This window comes from Micromys minutus (assembly GCF_963924665.1).
Source record: "Micromys minutus genome assembly, chromosome: 6".
NCBI classification, from domain to species: Eukaryota; Metazoa; Chordata; class Mammalia; order Rodentia; family Muridae; genus Micromys; species Micromys minutus.
In genome coordinates, this window is record NC_137975.1 from 70663593 (window position 1) to 70688152 (window position 24560).

General features: G+C 43.7%; 1 protein-coding gene across 2 annotated transcripts in view; it reads right to left on the reverse strand.

Annotated features, from left to right (window-relative positions):
- STARD3NL (STARD3 N-terminal like) overlaps positions 1-23755 on the reverse strand; it is a 37693-nt gene extending 13938 nt beyond the window's left edge. For both annotated transcript variants that reach the window (XM_080918097.1, XM_080918098.1), the window contains exons 1-5: positions 23687-23755; positions 6595-6877; positions 3922-3999; positions 3336-3413; positions 98-151 (exon numbers count right to left, since the gene is read on the reverse strand). In XM_080918097.1, coding sequence (XP_080774223.1) covers positions 98-151; positions 3336-3413; positions 3922-3999; positions 6595-6819 — 435 coding nt within the window. In that variant the 5' untranslated portion in view covers positions 6820-6877; positions 23687-23755. The remainder of the gene's footprint in view (positions 1-97; positions 152-3335; positions 3414-3921; positions 4000-6594; positions 6878-23686) is intronic.
- Between the last annotated feature and the right edge of the window lie 805 nt (positions 23756-24560).

Sequence of the window (24560 nt, forward strand, 5' to 3'; positions counted from 1 at the left end):
GGAAGTGTTGAGGGAAGCGGCCACCGTTCAGCTCACAGGGCAAGAAGGGCTTCCTTGGGGCAGAGAGCAACAGTAGAGGGAGGAGAGCCACACATACCTTTGAGAGGATCACTTTTGCTAATAGAAAGGCACTGGTCACTGCTGTTGTCAACTGCAAGACACAGAATGTAACATTCCTCAGACAGGACACTTAGCACTGTGAGTGCCCCTACTCAACAAGAAAGCCGGGCCAAGAGCAGACTGAGCAGACTGTGCCCGAGCAGACTGTGCCCGAGCAGACTGTGCCCGAGCAGACTGTGTCTGAGCAGACTGTGTCTGAGCAGACTGTGTCTGAGTCGACTGTGTCTGAGCAGACTGTGTCTGAGTAGACTGTGTCTGAGCAGACAGTGTCTGAGCAGACTGTGTCTGAGCCGACTGTGTCTGAGTAGACTGTGTCTGAGCAGACTGTGTCTGAGCAGACTGTGTCTGAGCCGACTGTGTCTGAGCAGACTGTGTCTGAGCCGACTGTGTCTGAGCAGACTGTGTCTGAGCAGACTGTGTCTGAGCAGACTGTGTCTGAGCAGACAGTGTCTGAGCAGACTGTGTCTGAGCTGACTGTGTCTGAGCAGACTGTGTCTGAGTAGACTGTGTCTGAGCAGACTGTGTCTGAGTAGACTGTGTCTGAGCAGACTGTGTCTGAGTAGACTGTGTCTGAGCAGACTGTGTCTGAGTAGACTGTGTCTGAGCAGACTGTGTCTGAGTAGACTGTGTCTGAGCAGACTGTGTCTGAGCAGACTGTGTCTGAGTAGACTGTGTCTGAGTAGACTGTGTCTGAGCAGACTGTGTCTGAGCCGACTGTGTCTGAGCAGACTGTGTCTGAGCAGACTGTGTCTGAGCAGACTGTGTCTGAGCAGACAGTGTCTGAGCAGACTGTGTCTGAGTAGACTGTGTCTGAGCAGACTGTGTCTGAGCAGACAGTGTCTGAGCAGACTGTGTCTGAGCAGACTGTGTCTGAGCAGACTGTGTCTGAGCAGACAGTGTCTGAGCAGACTGTGTCTGAGCAGACTGTGTCTGAGCAGACAGTGTCTGAGCAGACAGTGTCTGAGCAGACTGTGTCTGAGCAGACTGTGTCTGAGTAGACTGTGTCTGAGCAGACAGTGTCTGAGCAGACTGTGTCTGAGCCGACTGTGTCTGAGTTGACTGTGTCTGAGCAGACAGTGTCTGAGCCGACTGTGTCTGAGCAGACTGTGTCTGAGCCGACTGTGTCTGAGCAGACTGTGTCTGAGCAGACTGTGTCTGAGCCGACTGTGTCTGAGTAGACTGTGTCTGAGCAGACAGTGTCTGAGCAGACTGTGCCGGAGCCGACTGTGTCTGAGCAGACTGTGTCTGAGCCGACTATGCCTGAGCAGACAGAGCTGAGCACACTGTGTCAGGTAGGCTACTTTCCAGTGTTTACCCTTTCCTGCACACCCACTCAGGTCACCTGAGTGGCTCTATATGACACTCCTCCTCTTAGGCTGTAGAAGGCTAATGTGTTGGGAAACTTCTGTCCAGCATAAGGTACAACTCTGAGAGATGTAAGAAGGGACAAATGACATGCAGATAGGGCTCTGTCTCTCTAGGGTTGTGAAGCCGAGCAATCGCTTGACGCTGAGCACCATTACCCACTTCTCTAAGGAGTGTGGATGGCAGGAATGGCTAAAGAGACTGAGCACATGCTAATAGTGTCAGGTGGACACTCACACACTCATGCCAAAGTAATTTGCTGAGAGAAAAAAATTACCACCAGACAATCATTTACTTTAGAGGCTGACATCAATTGCTCTTAGGTGACTTAGCTGATTTCCCTTCCTGCAAATAATTTAAATAATCTGAAACAAAAAACTGGATCTGATACATCAGACCTTCCTTATTTTGACTTTCTGAGATGTGACACGGTACCATTGAAACAAAAATAAATTCCATTTGAAAATGAAAGTGGGTGCTTTACTGTGACTTAGTGCACACATCTGTGTGAATCACTCGCATAACAGATACCAAGATGGACAATCGGGCTACCATGAGTCTACATGGAGACTCTGGAATAGAGTGTCCCAAATGCAGAATGTGATGGAAAAACAGAAAGGGGTGATGAGGTCAACAAGAGATGGGGATAAGGCCTGCTACAATGGTCAGGATGAGGCCTGCTGCAACGGTCAGGATAAGGCGTGCTACAACGGTCAGCTACATCCTTGAAGTAAGACTTGGAACCACAGGAGGCCTGACCTGCACCGTGTGATGTGGAAGGCAATGCAGACCGTCAGCCCTGGAGGACTGTCTCAGGGCAGCACTGTGTGTATTTACATCAGCCAAACCAGAGCTGCTATGCTAGACTTCTGTGCTCCCTCTTGGATAAGGGGCTCCCGAGCTCTGCGCCTGGCCTTGCAGGAAGGATGAACAACATCCAGGATATCCATCGACATGGCGAAAATGATGCACACAGCCAACTGTCTTAACATTCAGTTTCTTAACATGTACTAGAAATGAACAGACTGTGTGCAGCCTCTAGAAACAAGGAAAAAGAGTAGGTGAGGGTGGGGGTGTCCACTCATCTGGAGAAACCAGAGGAAGAAAAGGCAGCTTGACAATGGCTTTTCCATCTTTGCCAGTTGCCAGACAGGACGATGGCCATGCTGGGGGTTTACAATCGCCTAGCTGATAAACCCTGAGCATGTGTGTAAGGATATTTCCAGAGAGGCTTAACGCAAGTCAGAGGCCCACCCTGAATGTGGCAGCAGCATCCCATGGGTTGGGGTAAAAGACGGAACACAAATGAGGAAAACTGGGCCCCAGCGCTCAGCCCTGCTTCCTTCCTGACTGTGGATGCCCTCCCCACTGTAATAGACTGCATCTCAAACTGAACAAATGAACTCTCCCACTCTCAAGGAGCTAACATCACTTCAGTAGAGAAGTAACTGACAGTATTGGGAGAGGACTGAGGGCAGGGGGAGGGGCTGTCATAACAACAGAGGCCAGAACATCCTGTGACCACAAAATCACAAAGCAAGGCATTTTCCACATTATTTCACTTGGAGGCACCGCCCTCCACTCTTATCGAAACGAGAAGGAGACAAGGAGAGGAGAGGCCAGCGCTTACTCCTGGCCCCTACACTCCTTGCTACAGAGCACGCTAGTTACGGAATTAACTGTTTTCACTACAGAAAGACCCTGGTAAATAAAGTCTACTAAAGTGAGAGAAAAGGGCTTAGAAAAAGGTGGTGAAACTAGAGATCGTTCAAATCCTGTCTCCTGTCAGCACAGCTGCTGAGCTGCCTGGCCACCAACCTGGGAGATGACCCACGGTGACGCACACTCACCGCGATTGCCCACCAATGGCGAAGTCTGCAAACAGCATACCCAAGTATCAGCACTTTAAATCGAAAAACTGCCAAAAGCTGAGGGGGAAAAATGGTAAGGAAGGAAAAGTTATGTACAATATGTAAAACACAAAACAGCTTCAACTGACTATTGTTTTTCTACCTCGGCTGTGGATAGCCCGAGAGGCTCAGATCCCAGACTCGTGTGGAACATGGAACTGCAGCCCTAGGTTTCAAATCAAGTCCCTGTATCAATATAAACGGGGGGGAGGGCTAAACAAATAACCACCCAAAGATAGAGACCAGCACTTCTCCCCAGGGACCAGGGCCTGTCAGTGAGCTCTACTGCAGCTAGGGACAGGGTGAACTGTCCCGGAAAGGACTCCTGCTCGCTCCTTCACCTTCCTGTTCTTGCCCTCAGTGCCTTAGTGAGCCAGAACACTGAGTGGGTAATTCAGAGAAAACAAACACGCTCACTTCCCAAAGGGGGACAGGGGAAACTGGCACCGTATTTATGGCCTATTTCAAGACCTTGACTCTTGGTTTCCATCTCATTATAGCTGAATAAAGATATAAAAATACTCACAAATATATCAAAGTAAGAGGAGTAGTAGTCATAGTGAACCACTTCCTTCTTCAGGGTGTTCTCGATGCCTCCATTCACCTGGAGAACAGCAGAATGGGAAGTGAGAATGAAACACCCCCCCCCCCACACACACAGACACATACACATCTATCTGTCTGTCTATATGTATGTACATATCTATCTATCTATCTATCTATCTATCTATCTATCTATCATCTGTCTGTCTGTCTATCTATCTATCATCTATCTGTCTGTCTGTCTGTCTGTCTATCTATCTATCTATCTATCATCTACCTACCTAATGCTCAAATATGGAATAAAAATTTCTCATCAGTTTGGTTTGTCTTCACAGCTCTTGAAGGGCCAGGGAACCCTCACCTCACAGAACTCATCCTCCAGGACCGTTCTGACATAGGACATGTGTACCAACATTTCCTGTGGCTAGTTTTAATTTGCTCTTGCCATTTCATATGTTGACACTCTAATATATACAAATGGCCTAAGAAATAAGAACAGATCTGGCCTATAATCATACATAGCACAAGTACAGCAAACGCGGGCAATAAAATTCAACAGGATAAAGTTTTGTTTGTCCTTTCCTACTACCAAAATTAATCTTAAGTGACCAAGTTCAGGATTCTACAGATTAAACTAGAGAGAGAAATTTTTTAAAAAATCAACTATGGCCCATATTTATGGATTCCAGACAGTCTCTCTATAGCCCCAGGCTATGGCTCAACCTGGTCAATTCAAGTTTCTCATTACAAATGCAGTCCTAACAGACAGACAGACACTATCTACCAGATAACTGGGTAAGAGGGGAAACGAATTGTTTCACAAGGTTCCACAGCTGTTCACCTTAGACTAGAAACGGTCACACAGGAAGGGCAGTCTTAGCTATTTCCCAGACTTGCATTTGCTATAAGAACAGAGGCAAAGCATGAACACTGCTCTCTTCCTTACAGTTCTCGGGGTCTAGGGGTCTGAGTGGTGAGTGTGGATCAGTCGCCTTGGCTGCTGATCTGGACAAGTAAAGTGCAGAGGAGAAGTCATGTGCAGGGAGACACGAACTTCAATGCTGTGTCACAGCACACTACAGAAAGCTGCTGCTCAAATACTAAAAGGTTCTCTTCCAGACACCTCCCAGCTTTTGTTTCGTGGGGGCACACTGGCCACGGGGGTGCCTCCCTTGCTATCTGTGTGCACTGCAACTTGACTCTCTGTTGCTTATAAACAGAGTTCTTATAGTTTAAGTCTGCAACCCAGACGTGTACTTTAAATCCCTGTTTTGCAATCTCTGGTTCAGGGTTTTCAAAGAGAATAACTACAGTTCAAACAAAACCTCTTCCCAATCTCTTTCTCGATCAGACCAAGCATCCTGTGTGCACACATCTGGAATCTCAACTGCGACGCATATCACTGCCAATGGGAACTTCCACACTTGACCTGCTTTGTAAATGTTCTAACACCCATGCCTGTATTGGTCTGGGTTCCATCAACAGAGCAATCTTAAATACTGAGTAGACAAAGTAACTTTCAACAAGTCTGCCCTCCCCCATCCCCCATCTCCTGAAGGGTCCTTTCATATGAGCTTTCTCTCTAGCCAGGTAGTTGGAGCTGCATTTCTTCACCAGCTTCTAATTTTGTGTTCTTGTTACCAACCTGCCTCTAGCTTAATCAAGATGTTTATTACTGCCACAAAGATCTTCGTCCATGCACAAGTATCTGCTGGTACTGAGCATTTACAGGTACTGAGTGCTGGGCTTTGTTCCAAATACAGGAATTACTTCAGTAAATACTGCAATGTCTGTCTTCAGGGGCTTGTCTTTGGGTTAAAAGGTAACAGCAATAGCACTCAATCACAAGACACAGAGACAAGACAGGGTAATGAATAATGGTGCCATTAAACTGGTATCAGCATGACAGGATCCCAAAATGACGAGAGGATACAGGAAGTTAATAATTCTATGCAGAGGGAAAACTACTGTCCTAGTACAGACAGGAACCTGTGGAAAGGCACCACTGACAAACAAGGGTGAACAGAGGAGTCTTCCAGAAGGAAGCAGGTTAGGTGGTGGGGAACACAAGCAACCAGACCCAAGACTTCAAGAAACAATGTATACCAGGGGTAACTGAATACATTATTATAATAAATCCCATCGGATTATTTTAATTCTGTTAGTGTATATATAGAGAATTTAAAATAATATATGCTAAACTTCATATTATACTTATATTTGATAGGACTTACATGGATAATTATAAGGCAACATAATTGCAAAGTTCCCCAAATTATTCTAGAATTTGTTCAATAAACTATAAAGAAATAACCTCTTTTGCAAACTTTTACACAAGGGAATTAAAAAGCAGACATAATACAGCAATTTCAGAAGTACTTTACAGGTATATTTTAATATTAAAAATTATCTTATGTGTATGGGTGTTTTGCTTGCATGTATGTGCCTAGTGCTCTCAGAGGCCAGAAGAGGGCATCAGATCCCCTGCAACTGGAGTTACAGATGGTTGTGAACTATCATTTTGGTGCTTAAAACAGAACTCGAGTCTCTGGAAGAGCAGCTAATAACCTAACCACTGAGCCATCTCTCCAGCACCAACAGTTTTGCTGTTGTTGTTGTTTTTTAAGAAAAAGAGCTGAAGCAAAAACCAACTTACATTTAACTCTATTATCCACAGTAATGTTACAAATAAGAGGTCAAAGGTGACAAAGAGACAAAAAGTCCTCCTGACATCAGATATGCCTTTCTTTTCCCTTCCTTCATAGGACTCAATCCTGGCCATGAGCTGCGCAGGGTTGATGGGATGGATGTCTCGCAGAGAAGCGTGTGAGCTCTGGCTCCCCGTCAGAGTGTTCTCCATGTCTTCTGGCAGGTGGTTCATCCTGGAGGAGGGCTAAGGGAGTCTCCATCCAACTCCACCATCCCTAGTGAGAAGCAATCTGCATAGACCAAAGGAAAATGCATGTTAGACCTGTGCCAACGTCATGTGACTGTGCTGCCCTTACCCCTCCTGCCAAACCAGTGTCTGGACATAAGACATTTATTTATGTTTGACAGAAAGAAGAAATAATGCATAATATATATAAGTTATAATATATTTTATAATTTACTATACAGTATATTGTTATATATCGTATGGCATAACATATAAATCAATAATATATTTTATAACACGAAAATATATAACATATAAAATAGTAATATTGCACTCAATATTACTAAGTGGCTGCTTGGAAAAGAATATCAGTGAAGAAAACAAAGTTACAGCAGGAACAGGTGAAGCCAGGGTATTAAGCACAATACCAAAGCATTCCTGGAAACCAGGAGCCAGCTTCCTTGCCACACCAGCAACAGAGCCATATTCCACACATCTCCCCAAAGAATGAAGCAGAACACATAAGCTAGCTACAAAACTGTTTCTAGTGAGGAACTGTTTTCTACCAAAAAAAAAAAAAAAAAAAAAAAAGACATCACTGTATTAACACTCAGTATCACCTCTTCATGAACAAGCATGTTGTCTGGGTATCTTCTTAGGGAAGTAGTATTTAAAACCCCAAGTCCAGCAGTATGCAAACACCAGAAGTGATGGCCATACACAGGGGTTCCCCAAGACCTGGGATACTTCATCTAAAATAACATAACACGGAGGAATAATCCAGATGAGCAGATTCCTCACTGAACAGAAACGCTGGGTGGCTGCAGTGCCGAGCATTACGGCTTCCTTCCAGGGCCACCTCTCTGGGGAGGACAGTCAGCGCTTCAGGTCTCACTGACACTCATGTTTTGCATTGGCCATAAATGTGAACAGAGTTGGGTGGTACGGGTGTCCAAATTCGGACGCTCATCTTTCTAAATTGTCACATGACTGGCAGTGTCCAGACCAGGAGCATCTTTAGGATGAATGAAACAGAAGATGAAAACAGATTGCTAGGATTCCCCCCAGGCATCAGGTGATGGGGTAATGTACTATTTTTAAAGCAATATAGTAACAGAATTTGTATCTGTAATGGCTATTTCTGGTTGTCAACTTGACTATATCTGGAATAAACTACAATCCAGAACTGGAAGGCTCATCTGTGATCCAGACCTTAAGGCATAGTGGCTACGAATCCCAGCAAGTCCCAGATCCAGGTGTGGTACACACCTTTAACCTGGGCCACACCTTCTGTGGAGACTATATAAGGACATGGGAAGAAGGAAGACTTTCCCTTCCTCGCCTGCTTGCCTTGTGGGACTGAGTAACTGTTAGATCCTTGGACTTCCATTCACAGATGCTGCCGACCATTGTTGGGGAGTTGGACTATAGACTGTTAAGACATCAACAAATTCCCTTACTATACAGAGACTACCTATAAGTTCTGTGACTCCAGAGAACCCTGACTAATACAGTGTCTTAAAATATACCTCTTGCTACAGGAACTCTCCTTTCAGAGATGAAGAGGAAATTCACCAAAACCACAGACATTTAAGGTGATGGCTTATCTGTGACACTGCAGGTCAGGCAGTGGTTGCCTTGGAGGAAGAGACGGGCATAGTGACTAGAAGTTCCAAGCAGAAATGTGTTTAGGGGACTTGGTAAACTTCTATTTTTTGACCCAAGGAGTAATAACACAGTTGTGTTCACTTGGTGATAAACTGTATTCACCTGGTAGTGTCAGGGGAGTGCTGACTGTTTACCTACATTTACATGTGTACATATGTATAGCCTTTCAATAACATTTCCATTTAAAACTTTATCATAAAACTATTGTAATTCAATTAGAAAATGAACCTGCTACTTAACAAAAGGAACAATTAGACAAACAGTGACAAGGCATAGCCATATAAGACTAATTAAAATGTATCCCTTTCAAGCCTTTATAAAGACTTAGGATAGTGCTTACATTATATTAATTGAATTAAAACTCTAATGCTAAGTGGTGCACATACATGTGTATGCATATGGCCATACAATTGATTCCTTAAAGGATCATATTCATGACATATATCAGACACTAGCAAAGATTACCTATGGATGATGAGCGTTTTCTTTTTCTATTTTTCCTTCAGTTCTTAAATGTACTTTGTGCACAGTACGTTTAAAACAGGAGGAACTACACCCACACATCTTGCTGTTAGGATTCTTTACAGAACTGGCAAAAAAATGTATACAGCTCTTTTATTTTCCTCCACACTGGGAAACATTAGCTTAGTGTTTGGGTTACGTTTCCTCAGAATCAGCAAATAGGCAAACCATTTTGAAAACCTCTGTAGGAATCAAATTAAATATTTTCACATGATTTCTTTGTCAGTTAGATAAACAGCATTTTAGCTACTGCTACAGTTAGGATGAGCAAACAAACTACATAAAATTTAAAACAGGCTTTATTTATTCTGAAGCTCATAGGCCTTCTAACTCACATGTAAGCAACTCTGCCTCATGCATGTTGACTTCAAACTGTGTTAGGTTTAGGTCTACCCTGTCTGCCATGCTCCTTAGACCAGGGTGTCATGAGAGACAAGAGCAAAAGAGACAAGCTAGACCACACCAACATTTAAAGTTTCTATGCTATTATTTTGTTCACACCAGCCAAAGCTGATTTCTGTATGTTTAACTACAACTCTGCTGTGCCCTGTGTATAGCCTTGGAGGCTTTCATGCTATAACAGCAGGAATAACATCTGCAAAACAAAGACAACTGTCTGCAAAGCTGAAAATATTTGCTTTACCGCCCTCTTTGTTCTAGGAAGTGTCAATGGTTTCTTCTCACAGGGGAGCTGGCTGAGACATGAAGTGATAGGGTCATGTCTGTAAACCAGGGACAGGCTAAGTGACAAACATCAGTTTCTACAAAATGCAGGTCGAGGCATGCAGGGAAAGCAAGCACTGTGCAGCATGGCATGCTGGAGTGGTCCCTCCGTCAGATAGGACGCCTGTGTTAACAGATGCATCCGCAGAGCAAGCTGGGATATCCACATGCTCACGCCTGCTGCCCCTTGGATTAGAGTAGCCTGCAAAATTATCCTACTTATCAAGCAGCACCCTCAGGAGAGGGAGGACGAAGACCAGTTCTGCTCCCAGGAACTTGTTTACATCTTCCAGGTCATTTCCTACACCTGTCCCCATACTGGGTACAAAGCGGAGGTGAACTTCAGCCCCATCTGTTTCCACACAAAAGTGACAACACACAAACAGGAAACAGACACTACCATCCAAGTGGTGGAGGATGAAGACCGAAGCGTATGGAGATGCAACAGTCAGATCTACTATTTTGTAAACTAATAGAAAAACAAAGGATTTCTATCCATGTATCTATTATGTTATGAAAATGCCAGTTTGCCTTCCTCTGAGGACAAAGAGGGAGTTTGCCCTGGTTACTAGTGGCAGTCAGTTTACTAAACCAGCATAATCCCTAACTACATCCTAAATATTCGTCCTTATACCCAGAGAGTGCAGCACTTGCCTCTCATCAAGGATGAGGTTTCTTTGCAACCAATGGAGACATTGCAGAAAACCACAAACAATCAAAATGTAGAGCCCAGTCCCAAGGGTCATTCCAAAACACTCTCAAACCTAAAGCTCAGGGATGGATGCTAAAGAGGGGCAGAAAGGATATAAGAGGAGCAGGAAATTGCTGCAAGATTGTGTCTACTTTGAATGTCAGAAGCTACAGCCAGACATCTATTCATGACCACCTTGATGTTAGCCCAGAAAATAACAATGGATACGCTGACATGGATAACATGGATGGACAAAGCCCATGAGACCTCAGCCCTACACACACAACTACAGAAAACTAAAAGTACTGAGAGCAGGAGAAATCATCTTTCCCAGGGAAACCAGCTGGTTATCAGTACAAAATGGTCACCACTAAAACCAGACATATAAGTAGCAGTATACAGAGTGAGCAGGCTGTGTTTGTGTTTTAGAAATATTTGTGTGTGTTTAGAAATGTATGTGTGTATATGTATGTACGTATGTAATAAGTAATAAAGAAGATCATGAATTTGAAAAAGAACAAGTATATGGGAGAGTTTGTAGGGGAGGAATAGAAGGTGTAAATGATGTAGTACTGCTAGAATTGTGTGTGCATGTGTGTGTGTGTGTATGTGTTCAAAAAAGAAGAAATACAAAGATGAGAATGTCTCTGGCAATCTTGAAAGAGAAAAAAAATGGATGGTGCTTTCCACAAAGTTTTAGTAATCAAAGCAAAATGCCACTAGGTTAAAGATAAATGAACAGACCATGGGATACAGTTGGACCCCAAACATCCACATGTATATGGGCATTTGACTTTTGATGATACTAAAGCAACGAACTGGAGAGATAAAGCTTGTTTTCAGAAAAGTATGCTAAGACAACCATACAAAATTTGAAAGAAAAAAAAAAAAAAAGAATTTCAACCTCAATCGCATCACGTAAAAAACGAATTTCAGATGGACCATGGGTGTAAGCAGAATAAGAATATACAGCATGGGAGGCGTCAGAGCATCAGGTATAAGCCCCTGGAGGAAGAGGTGATTTCCATACATCAACAACATATGGAAATGTAATCATAAAATTCAGTGTTCTGTATGCTAATTGAAATAACAAAGATTTCTATCTCTGTCTCTATCAGATCCTGTAGAGAACACTTTTACAATATTCTTACAGATATAGATTTCTTAGAAAAGGCAAAAAAAACAAAATGTCATGGCTAAATTGTGTGTGTGTGTGTGTGCGCGGGCTGACTTAAAAGACCATTTCCTGTCCTATGTGAAGCAGTGTGAAAATCGCTGTCAGTGTGACTAATGACAGCAGGGTTGGACTTCTTCCTGAAAAACAATCTTAGAAGATAGCAGCTACCTCATAAAAGCAGATTAGGAGTAGGCAGGAAGCCAGAAAACATGGAGGAAGAAAATTAGAAAAGTCAGTTCACAATTCCTAATGCAATAATTATTACTGGTCAAGGAACACCAGTAGACGCTAACACGTATTTTAAATTTATGAGGAATAGTCTCAAAGTGTTACCTCTTCAATAAGGTAAGACCTGTGGAGGACAACACACTCTACTGAGGAGACCTGGCAGCAGCAGTGCTGGGACGAGCTCACATGGTGTCATTCCTTGTGTCATACTATATACTAAGAATTGCAATATCCACACTATAAATGTTTAACCTGCACGTCGATGTAAGCTATAATCAATCGCAGACAACTTTCCCAGACTCATCAGAAAAGGTAACGAGCAAACAGTTCACAGACAGTCCAGTGCAGCAGTGAGAATACCCTTCAAGTGAATAAGGCGTAAAGCCCAAACATAAAAAGTAAGAAAAAGGCCTGGCTGAATAACAAATTTAAAAGGGCAAAGGTGAGTGGGGAGGCTCGGTGGCTCTCAAGACAGCTCTGGGAACAAGACTGCTCTTTGGTTTCTTTCTCCTGTTTTACAGAAGCTACTCTGAGTCCAGGATAACTGAAACAACAGGGTCTCCATAATAACCATCCTCCATTTTCTCCAAGAGGTACCTTCTAGTGCTCAAATGGATTTAGCATCTTGGACTCTATTACACTCAAAATATTTCATCTCCATACAGCACCTAAAAACTCATTTGTCTGAGTCTGAGGGATGGGTTACCTCTTGTGGTTTGTATGTACTTGGTTCAGGTAGTGGCACTATTAGGAGGTGTTCCTTTGTCGAAATAGGTGTGGCCTGCTGGCATAGGTGTGACCTTGTTGAAGAAAGTGTTATTGTAGGCGTGGTCTTGAAGACTCTCCTCCTAGCTGTCTCCTGTCTGCCTTCAGAACAAGATTCGGGACTCTCAGCTCCTCCTGCGCCATGCCTTCCTGATGGCTCCCATGCTCCCACCTTAAAGATACTGGGCTAAACCTCTGAACCTGTAAGCCAGCCCCAATTAAATGTTGTCCTTTGCCTTGGTCAGGTGTCTCTGAACAGTAATAGAAGCCCTAAGAAACTGCTTGTTGTGTTGTGGTCCACTGGTGTCTGAATAAATCCCAATTATAGGCTATTGCCAATGCTGTCATTTTCTCTCCAGAATCTGACAATTAGACTCCATTGATGACAACAACATACTTGATTCATAGACCACAGGAAAATTTAGCAGATACTAAACCAGAAGCTGCATCCACACTGGCTAGCCTTCACAATGCTGGAAGATGAGATGCATGTTACTGGAGAAGACATGTAATCACCAGTCTCACCCAGCTGTGAACCCTACCAGCTCCAATCATGCCCTGCCTGGCAAAATAGCTTCACTGGTGCAATGGTGGTATGCACGTTATAGGAGTTACCAACCACTTTTTAAAACTGGAAAAAACTGTCAAAGAGGTCAAGAATCTGTGGCTATACAGACCCTGTCAACAGGTCAAGAACTTCTGGTTAGATAAGTCACAGGCCCTAGTAAAGAACCTGTTATTATTTTGCTAAAAGAGCATGGTACTAACATGTTTCCTGATGACTCATTGCTATGTCCACAGATTAATTCATCACTCAACCCTTATCAAAGGCTTTTTTTTTTGGCATCAGATAGCAATTAATGCAGAGAAGAACAAGAATTGGTCAATGTGCAGAGAATAAAAGACGACTGGGTGTTCAGTCTAATCTCAGTTTTGTCTTAGGTTTATTTTAAGGATGTCTGTGGGTCTGTGTATGCGCATGTGCACTGAGCACAGGCATATCTGATCCCCTCCTGGAGCTGGAGTTATAGGTGGGGTTATAAGAAACCCTAGGAGACTGTGCTGGGAACTGAACTCAAGTCCTTTGGAAATGCAGCATGAATTCTTGACCACAGAGCCATTCCTCCAGCACCTTAATTTTCGTTCTATTATTGTGTTGAATACCATGACCAGAAGCAACCTGGGGAAAGAAAGGGTTTCTTTCATCTTATGATTCCCAGTCAGAAGCTCCCACTGAGGAAGGGCTGGGCAGGAGCTCAAGCATGAACCTGAAGACAGGATCTGAAGAAACCATGGAGGAGCACTACTGACTTCTGCCTTGGTCTCCAAATTTACACTCGACTGCCTTTCTTATACCTCCTTGAACCACCTAAACAAGAAACTAGGTCTTTAAAGGACAAGAACCAAGTGTAACTTTCAGGATCATCCTTATCAGGCTAATTTGTGCTTCAGAAACCAAAATCTAACAGATGCACTGCAATTGCAGGCTGATATTCCCAGAAAACAGTGTACTGCACACCTGAGAGTAAAATGTCCTCCCCCTTTCCCTCCCTCACTCTTTCCCCTCCCTCTCTTCCACCTTCTTCATTTGTTTAGAAACAAGGTCCCATATAGCTCAGGTTGCCCTTGGGTCTGCTACATATCAGAGGATAACCTTAAACCTCCTGCCTCCACCCCAAAAGTCCAAGTGTAGGAATGACAGGAAGGTTTTACCATGTCTGGCTGTAACAGGATCTCTACAATCTTATTAGGGGTCTGTAAAGTGTTTAAAGTAGCAACCTTCTCAAAAAAGTTTAATCTTGTAATTTTTAGAGAGAAGCAATTACAGTAGTGACTAAATCAAAGATTCTGACATTCACACATTACCTATAAAAACTTCCCAATATCTAAGAATAATCGCTAATCATCAGGAAGGTCTGATTTACAACTCTAACAGGAAAAGGTGTTAAGGCCGATTCTGCTGCTGCTGGCACCGTCCTCAGGGGTGAAAAGCACAGCCCCATCAGCTCTCACCAGCATCATTCATCCTCAATGCCGTCAAAACCTCTCATCCAACAATCCAGTCTTTCTAGTTCCCAAGGCCCCAGTCCTGCCCTGTGCTCGGAAACAAGGCTCTCCCCATCCCCAGCCCCCACCCCTGCTGCCCCAGCTGGGCTTAGGAATTTGAGTTCCTGGTACAGGTTTGGGGATCTGCACCTTTGCTACACTTCAGCTCCACCTAGAATGCCCATCCACCACTGAAGGAAGCTCACAGTCACCCCCTCAAAGCACTCTCTGGATCTCTGAGGGCTTTTGAGGGCCTCTTTCAAAGGCTCTAGCAGCCTGATTCTCAGTGTGGAGAGATGATGAAACCATTAAGAGGAGGGTCTGGAAGTGTGTCTGGCTCACTGGAGAAAGATATTACTGTGTTCTCTGAGACTGGTTGATCCTGAGAAAAGCACAAGGTTGTAAAAAAGAAGCTGTGGGCCCGCAGTCTTCTGTTTTACCACGTAATCACCTCTGCACAGAGCCTTTCCCTTTCCATCCTGAGAGTCAGGGACCCTTGCCAGAAGCTGAGCTATCTGACCATGAATTTCTATCCTCCAAAACAATCGGCTAAAAAACCATTCTTTTTAACACGGAGGTGGACTTTACATAACATAAATTTATAAAATTTGAGTGTATGATTCAGAGGCGTTGAACATGTTCTCAATACTGTATAATTTTTATCTCTATACAGTTCCAAAATACCTCATCTCTGCCAATGGAAATCTCATAGCAATTCCACAGTAACTCCTTATTCCTCCCCCTTGCCCTGCCCCAGCAACACTGATTTGTTTTGAGTATTTCATATGAATGTGCTGTATTTTGTGTGGAGCTTCTTTCATTTATCACAATGTATTCAAAAAGTACCTCTTCTCTATCAAGTGCTAGCAAAAGGTGGCAGGCTGTTCTCTTGCTTTCTGTTGCTGTGGTTAGCCAACTACTACCACATGCAACTTGGGGAGAAGAAGGTTTATTAGGCTTATACTCCAGGCCACAGTCCATCACGGAGGGAAGTCAGAGCAGCAACTTAAGCAGCAGCAGTAGCCACTGAAGAATGATGACCACTGGCTTACTCCCAGGCATGCATTCAGGAGCCTTTGTTAAAAAGCCCAGGTCCACCTTCCAGGGATGGCTCTTCCTACAGTGGGCTGGACCCTCTTACAACAATCACCAGTCAAAAAATGCCACCAGAGATCTCTTCTGCGTACAAGTTCCTTCAAGATTACCTCTGTTATTCTGAGCAGTCAGCCCAGAAAAGCTATACATACAAGTAACATTATATAAACTGAACAAGTTGTAATTATATATATACATACAGAGGATTGCACATACACGAACATACGTATATAACAATAATAAAAACAGAGACCATATATGTGAGAGCAAACAGAGGTGTATGGGAAGATCTGGGGGTGGAGTGGAGGGAGGTAAAATGATATAATTATATATGTAAATATTTTTTTAGCTTGTATGTAGTATAGTAGTCTGTTGCAGTATATTTGATCACACTGTGAACTCCAAGATTATGTTATTTACTGAAAAAACCTGTTTCTAGTTGTGTTATGGCTCAACCCTTAGCATATACCTTTAATCCCTCTGGCTAGAATGGAGACATGCCCTTAGGACACACTTTTAATCTGAAACAAAAAGGATAGACAGTTTGTAGAAGGAAGCGCCCATGTTTGACAGTGATGTGGGACTGAGTGGCAGAGTGATGAATCTGAGAAACCTTTGACAGAACAGATCAGCCCAAGTCTCATAAGAAGAAAGGGAAGCCGGTTAGGACAGCACACAGAGAGAAAAAAGGCGAAGCAGGCAGTTTTACCCAGAGGGTTTTATGGAGACAAGTTAAAGAGAAACGAGCTAGACATAGACACAGACAGAATGAGTCAGAGAACGAGAAGGACACAGAATATTAGAACAGATTGTCAGAGTTAGTTTGAGGCCAAGCAGAGCAAAAAGCCAGAAACCAAGAGAGAAGCCAGATTGAATCTTCTGCTTCGAGAGGAGTTTAAGCCATAACAACTGAAATGAACCATCCAGAGTTTAGAAAGAACCAGGAACGGGTAAGTTTATTCAACAGTAAGTCTCAGAGGCTGAAAACATTCTAGGCCTAAATAAGTTTGTACGGAAGCTCTAAGCTTCTATGACTTGGTCTAGGTTAGCAACCATTACTTCAGGTGAATAAAAGTTACTTTTACAGAAGTATATTACTATTTTTAAAAACAAGCTAAAATAAGAATGCCCTCAATTTTTTATATATACTTCACATATTGTTTATAGGTCTTTTGTGAAGCACAATATCAAAAGCTCCTATAGAACAATGAGCTTTCCTTTCCCCCTGCATATCAAAAGCTCCTATAGAACAAAGAGCTTTCCTTTCCCCCTGCATATCAAAAGCTCCTATAGAACAATGAGCTTTCCTTTCCCCCCTGCATATCAAAAGCTCTTAGAAAGTCCAGTGTGATGGTTTGCATATGCTTGGCTCAGGGAGTGGCACTGCTAGAAGGCAGGGCCTTGTTGGAGGAAGTGTGTCACTCTGGGGGTGGGCTTGGAGACATTCCTCCTAACTGCCTGAGGATACTCAGTCTGTTCCTGGTTTCCTTCACGGATGAAGATGTAGAACTCTCAGCTCCTCCTGCACCAGGCCTGCCTGGATGCTGCCATGCTCTCACCTTGATGACAATAGACTGAACCTCTGAACCTGTAAGCCAGCCCCAATTAAATGTTGTCATTTATAAGACTTGCCTTGGTCATGGTGTCTGTTCACAGCAATAAAACCCTAACTAAGACACCAGGCACAGGGGCACCCACTCTAGTGGTTGAGCTAGGCGGAGCACAAGTAGAAGGTCTCCTCAGCTACACAGGGGCCTCACAGTCATCCTGGGGTATACGAAGGCCTGCCAAAAACAAAACAAAGCAAAAAGAAAACATAAGAAAACAAAAACATAAGCAGAAAATTTCCTAGACTCTGACCTACCCAACCCAATCAAATGGGCGTATTTATTAAGCATCTATTGCATGTAAAACACTGTGCTAACTGCTATGAGGGAAAGTCAGATGGAAAAGACACTGTCCCTGTTTATACAAGTGGTATAAAAAACAAAGTATAAAATAAATATAAAAAGGAAAGTATCAGAAGACAAGGACAACAAAATGGGCCAAGCACAAGCATGCCCACTGAGTCAACCTGTGTCTGGGGGACCCAGTGAGGGACTAAGGGGAAGAACTGGAAGGCAAGGCGGGAACATGGTGGGGACAAGTGAGAGAGGGCTGAAAAGCCAGCAAGAGAGACACCTTTCCCATAAGTCTTGGCAGAGGAGACCAGGATCCTCAGGGCAGGGCAAACATCAAAGGCCAGCAGGAGGTCAGAGCACTTCCTTGTTCAGAGAAAGGTAAACAAGAACTCCAGGGTAGGTGGCACTCAACAATGTGAAGTGCTCTCTGGTTCATTTCTCCAGGACTGAGCGCTCAGTTCCCGAGTCTGAGTGTTCTCAATACCTGAGAGGTTTTTATCTGAGCACCAACACAAGTGAGAGTCATAAAGGAAAAGGCTGTGCACAATGCCTGTGGCAAAAGCTGGTAGCTCTCACAGTGGGGACCAGCAGCAGACTAGGTGCAGAGTGTAGAAGACAGAAAAGAAGACAAGACGCCTGGGGTGAGGAAGACTTACTGTCCTATCCTTTGTCCTCCCGTGCCCTCCAACTCAGCATGACCCTGACTTCCCACATGCAGTGGATCCACATGTCCTTAGGTCAGCAAAGCACTATATAGACCTTCAAAAAGGACCTCAGCCACCCAGTGGAGGCTATGGCTACCCGCTGGCTTACAGGCTTCCTCAACAGGGAATTACTTGTCAGTATGCAGAGATGAACATTTCACTAATGAAATCCCTGGGTTTCTAGTTTCTCTTGAAAAAAAGTAGACAACTGCCAATATCCCCATCTCACCATTTTGCCACCTAGCCAGTGTGCTTACTTCTGGTATCAGCTGGTTCCTGCTGCCATTTATTCTTCCTTCTTATTACCAGGTCTTTGCATAACTAATAGTGGTAAGTCAAAGGGGCACTGCCTGGTTTTACAACCCAGCATTGCCACTTTGGTCAAGTTGCTCATCCTTTTTTTGTATGTTTTGGAAATTATAATAATACTGCAACCTAACTTAGAGAGAAGTTTGGGGAGCAGAGCCAACACATGTTCCCTCTGGACAGGGCATTAGCGAGTCGAATGTGCACACAGCCATGTAGTTTTCCTCACAGCCAGGCACTTGCCATATGGTTGTCTACCTAGGGCTAGAGGGATATCCTATAATGCAAAGGCTAGCCCCTATCACAAAGACTTTCCTAGTCCAGTATATCAGTGGTACTGAGGATGGGAAACCCCAAAACAGGCCAGCAGAACTCCTCTGGACACAGAAAATTGTCTGTGCTAATTACTAGCAACAATACTAGTGCAAGTCCTGGCCTGGTAACTTTGGTGACTGGAGAAACTTCTAACACCTCAATAGCTGCTGCTCGCTTTGATGAGTTTACGACACATAGGAACAGAACAGAACGGCCCTGGGAGCTGAAGCGCTGCACAGGATTAAGAGCAGATAATGCTTCTGCAGAAGACAACAATTCAGTTCTGTTGGATGTGGCTAACAACCACTTCAACTCCAGCTCCTAGGGCACCAAGGTGAGGCTCTATTGATCTCTTCAGGTGCCTACACATACAGGTACAGATAGCTAGACCCCAACACACACATACAAACACAATTTTTTAAAAAAAGTGTTTAAAATAAGTTAAAAAGGAATATGTTACTGGAATAACTTGATTCTGCATTGTTAAATCAACAAACAGAAAGTGACTAATTAAAAGAATTGTGGGATATATTTTTCTAAAACAAAGAGTGAACTATAATACTCAATAATATGCAATATTTGAAAAGTCTATTTTTAGAGAGATATAGAATATAAGACATCTACAGCTGCTTCAACTTTAAAAGCTTTAAACAAAAGCTTGTATTTAATAAATTGAATATTAACTACTCACAAAATATTGGGGGGGGGGAGTGGTAGACTTTGTGAAACTGGAAAAAAACAGAAGAGACAGTTTCAACCTCAGAGTAGAAAACCAACCCTCATCCAGCTCCTGACCAGGAAGGCCCTCCAGACTTAAGCAGAGTCAAAAAACCCCAGGTGAGAACTGAGGCCTTGCTCTCTATTCACCACAAGAAAGAAGGATCTTCTATATCCAAGTCTGTCCACAAAGAAAGATCCTGAGCACTGACAATCTGTGTTTTAGCCAGTTCTGAAGCAGCAAAAGCTGTAACTGCTAACCAGGTCCAGGTAAGTGGCCAGGAGCCTGAGGCCAGTCTCTCTAGACCAGCTTTTCAATCTGCAATATTAACAATCTTTTCACTAGCAATGTGCTCTCAACATTTACATATAAAGATTTAAGATTCTTAAAATAGACCCACTGGAGGGTCTGTCAAACCCAAGAAGGAATAGGAAGACAGTTCTATGGAATCAAAGCCAAGAAAAGCTTAGAAGCACTTCTTGCAAAGACAGTAATGAAAGTGCAAATGAAACTAGAAGGCCCAACATTGCAAAATCTACGCCACGTACTATGCAGATGAAGTCTTTAAACTCTAGCCAACACAGATACGAGGGTAACACATGAACAAAGGAATGAAGATAAAGCATGTTACAGAGAAAGGGTTCTGAGAAAAGAGAAAGTTTCCATCAACGGGAGAGGAGACATGTTTTATTGAGATTCCAGCATTGGGGTAGACTCTGAGGCACAGTCAGAGCTCCGGTGGTCATCAAGGAGAACACAGTGGTGGCGCGCAGAAGTGGTCAGGGTCCCTGTTTGTGGTGCAGGACTCACCACGACTAGTTAGTCCAGATGCCTACAAGATAGAGTCTGATGCGGATTGCCTAGATTTCTAAGAATGTGGGCACTGGCTGCCTGAACATCCTTCCAGACAGTGAGACTTGAGTTCAAATACAAAAGGCTTTGTTGCATGAATGAAAAGATATTCTGACATTTAAGAATTCTATTTACAGCATTTTAAAGCTATTAAAGTCAATTTCCATTTTGACAGCAGGTCAAAAGGGCAGCCAAAAACAAATTAACCTACTGATTTTAATTTCTGTAACTTTACTGTTATTAATCTAATAAAGTTCTTTGAATATGAGAACCTTACAACCAATGGGTCTTTTTAAATTTTAGGACAACCTACACTATTTCTCAACCATATAACAAACTGGCTCCTCAACCATATAAAGTTTATAAACTGGCTTCTACCTTTTTAAAGTAGCATGAGAAAAATTACATCACTGAGCTGACCCAGATACTTCCCCAATCATGGGAAAACCTGACTTGCTACAAGAAACAAAGAGCCAGCAAATCACATGCCACACTGCCTCATGTCTAAGAATAAGATCCGGTTAGGAAAAGAGTAACAACTTTTAAATTTCAAATATTTCTGAAATTAAAACTTGAATTAACATTGTATCTGAAGTGCTAGGGATTGAACACAGGCCTGCTCAGGCATTCTTTCCCTGAGCTACAATCCTGTCTTCTTCTTCTTTTTAATCAGGAGACTGGGTCTTGCTAAATTGCCCAGGCTGGCCAACAACTTGGGATTTCCCCTCCCAGAACTTTGCATACAGTTGGTATTACAAGTGTGTACCAATGTACTACTGGGAGTCACTGACAGGCCATAGGCACCATTGTACTGGGAGTCACTGACAAATGGCAGCCTTGTAACAAAAAAGAAGGGCTCCTGCAAAGTGCTGACACACACTTCTTCAGAAAAGAGGAAAAAACTAAAAGAGGATTACTTTAGTCCAAGGAAAAACATCACTACATCTTTGACATTGTCTTCTGTGAGTTTCAAAACATGAGTTTAGTTTTCTAGATACTGACGTGCTGTACTTTGATATATACAGACACTCTTTGCTATGGGATTTTTGAGAAGGAAATAGAACAACAACAGAGAGAGAGAGAGAGAGAGAGAGAGAGAGAGAGAGAGAGAGAGAGAGAGAGAGAGAGAGAGAGAGAGAGAGAGACTAGCATGAAAATTTGGAACTAAGCATCTGGCATTCTTGGCATCTTACGTGTTGAATTTTGGAAGCCGCTGCATGTGTAGTCCCAGAGCCCCTTCTCCACTGAAAGGGTCCAGCACAGGAGTTACACAATGCAACATCAGGAAACAAACTGAAACACCATCAACCTGGAGACCCTGCTCCTTGCTTCAGGCAGAAGGGGTGGAGCTTGTGAAGTAAACTTGGAGTCAAGTTAGTGACCTCATCAGTCTGACTGAGGAGACTCAGTGCACACTTTCTTCACTGAGGGAAAGTTTAGTATCTGCAACATGTCTGCGGGAACAGAAGGTATGTGCCACGCCAAGGAAGCTGCAGGAACTGAATAAAGACAGAGTAATCCTCGGAAGTACAAGTTCGAATGGGAAAGGCTCACCTCCTTACTGCCAGTGCTTTCTCAACCGGAAGCAGGTGAAGCTCTAGAAATGATGGAGAGCTGGAAGTAAGGGGGTAAATGCTAGAGCTGGAGATAAGCAGAGGGCCTGAGTCTCGAGGACAGCAGCAATGAGAAGAAAAATCACGGTAGGGTGCAGCCCCTGGGAACAGAGAGCTGCAGAGTTTAGGAGTGCCTTGAAGGAATCTGAAGTCTGCATTTCCGCAAGGGCGCCTGTTCCTTCTTCAGCATGGCCCAGCCCCGGTCAGCTCAGTCACCCTACTGTCCCACCATTAACTGAAACAGCCCTACTGGACTCCTCTCCCCGCTGCGCTTGTTCTTTGCCTTGGAACTGGACACTAACTTCCTGCTCTTCCGGACTAGATCACTCTAAACACTCAGGTCGCATTCAAAGCATCACCTCTCCAGGGACATTTCCCCAGGTCCCACACACCCCAGCCACACCAACGTGCCTTACTGCCAGATTTTTCTAGCATTCATTCCATCTAAAATAGTGCTTTTATTTGCACATATATTCTGTTTTCACTGAAATCAAAGAAACTTGAGGGCAGAAACCTTATCTTGCATGCAATACTCAACACCTAAATAAGCATGTGGCATCATATAAACTGTCTAATAATTAAACCCAAATGATCATCACTATCCTGAGAAGTCCTTGGGGGCAGTTTTAAGTCCATTTCTTTAATGCATTTGATAATGTAATCTTTAAAGGTACATGTTTGAAGCAGGAAGATCTAAAAAAAAAATGTATTCTTCCTTAGAATACAAAACATTACATATGTATGACTATTATGTAGAGGGGGCACAGTATACATTGTCCCTTCATGGGTATGACTATCTACCATTTTACTTATGCATAAATAGTCAAAATACTACAGATTGTTCTTTTTCGTCATATCCTGCTCTAGAAGTGAATGATGGACAGGTGAAACATAGATGGGAATTACAGTTAGGACCCTTAAACAAAAGCATCAGACGGGACATGCTATAGTAATTCGGGCATACTGAGAAGTCAGACCTGTTACTGTGTTCATTCCGCCTTACTAACCTTACCCAAACTAGTACCGGGTCAAGTGATGGATTCCATCTATGAATGGAGACAAATACCTTTACAACTGCCACATTAAGAGAACACTAAGAAAAGTTCCACAACGTCCACCCATGTTACAACCAGAGGAGGAAGAAAAAGAGCCCTGTTGAGATTTTTAAAAACTAAAAGCAGGATGAGAGCTGAAACCATCGCTAGAACATTCATGACTCATGCTTTAATTTTCGTTTTGTTTTGTTATATCGGGGCTTCTCTTGACGAAGCACAGGGCCAGTAACAGACAGTACCTGCCGGCCTACACCCGCATGTCACCTAGGTCTTGACAGGGTTTCATGGCATGGGCCGAGGCTGGACCACCTGCCTCCTGGTGAGGATGGGTGGGAGTGGGCCCGGGACCGGCTTCCCTCCCGCGTTCCGCCGCGTTCCACGGTTGCACCCCCAGGCCGCGCGGCCCAGGCTAAATCTGGGGAGCCCGGCGAACCCCGGATCCTCGGGCATCCGGCTTCGCGACCTGTCCAGCAGGGCGCGGGAAAACAGCCTACCTCCTCCGCGGCGCGAGCCGCCCGCTGGCCTCAAGACGCTGCTCCCGGGTCCCCGCCGGCGGGGCTGGGGCGGGGCTGCAGGGCGGGACCCTGTTCATGACGTCAACACGCTGGCCACGCAAAGACGCTACCGCTGGCCGGAACCGTGAATAGTGGCAGAGGGGCTGGCGGGTTGGTTTGCAGAACTGTCAGTCTTGAGACCACCCGTAGGCGGGTCAGAAAGGAGGCAGTGGGCGGGTCTGAGACTAGCCGCGCCTCTGGAGCTTGTTAAGGTATCCAACTTATTTCTGCAAGGTTTTGGTGGGTTTTACCTGCCTTTGGAGTGCTTTGGAAGTTTTCCCTTAGTCGCTTTTTGGGGTTTAGGCTGCAACCAGTGAAGAGTAACCCTGAGAATTGATTTCAGGCCCTGGCACCTTGGTTTCAGCTGTCCACTTAAAAACTTGCCCATTCTAGGATTCTAACATAAGCCTCAATCAGTGCAGTCTTACATAGGAAGCTTTTTACCCCCTACACTCCCACTCAGTAATGCATTTATCTTACTGATAGTTAAAGCCAACTGTATTTGCTTAAGCGTTATACACGAAATTGGGCACTAAATGATGTTTTTGTTTGTGTTTTTCCAATAGATGGAACAATTATGTCCTTAAATACAGGAGTACAAAAGAAGATAAAATGTCACTATCAGTTCGGAAGAAGCTCAGCCTGGTAGAGGAAAATTGTATTAATTATAATATGTATAATAGATACTCTTATAAAGTTATTTAATCACTTTTATAATGTTTACATTACAAATGTGAATTTTTATACGGGCAAAAATTTGAACGGTTCAAGTTGAGCGAAACCTATTTTTATATACCTATTAAACACTCAGTCT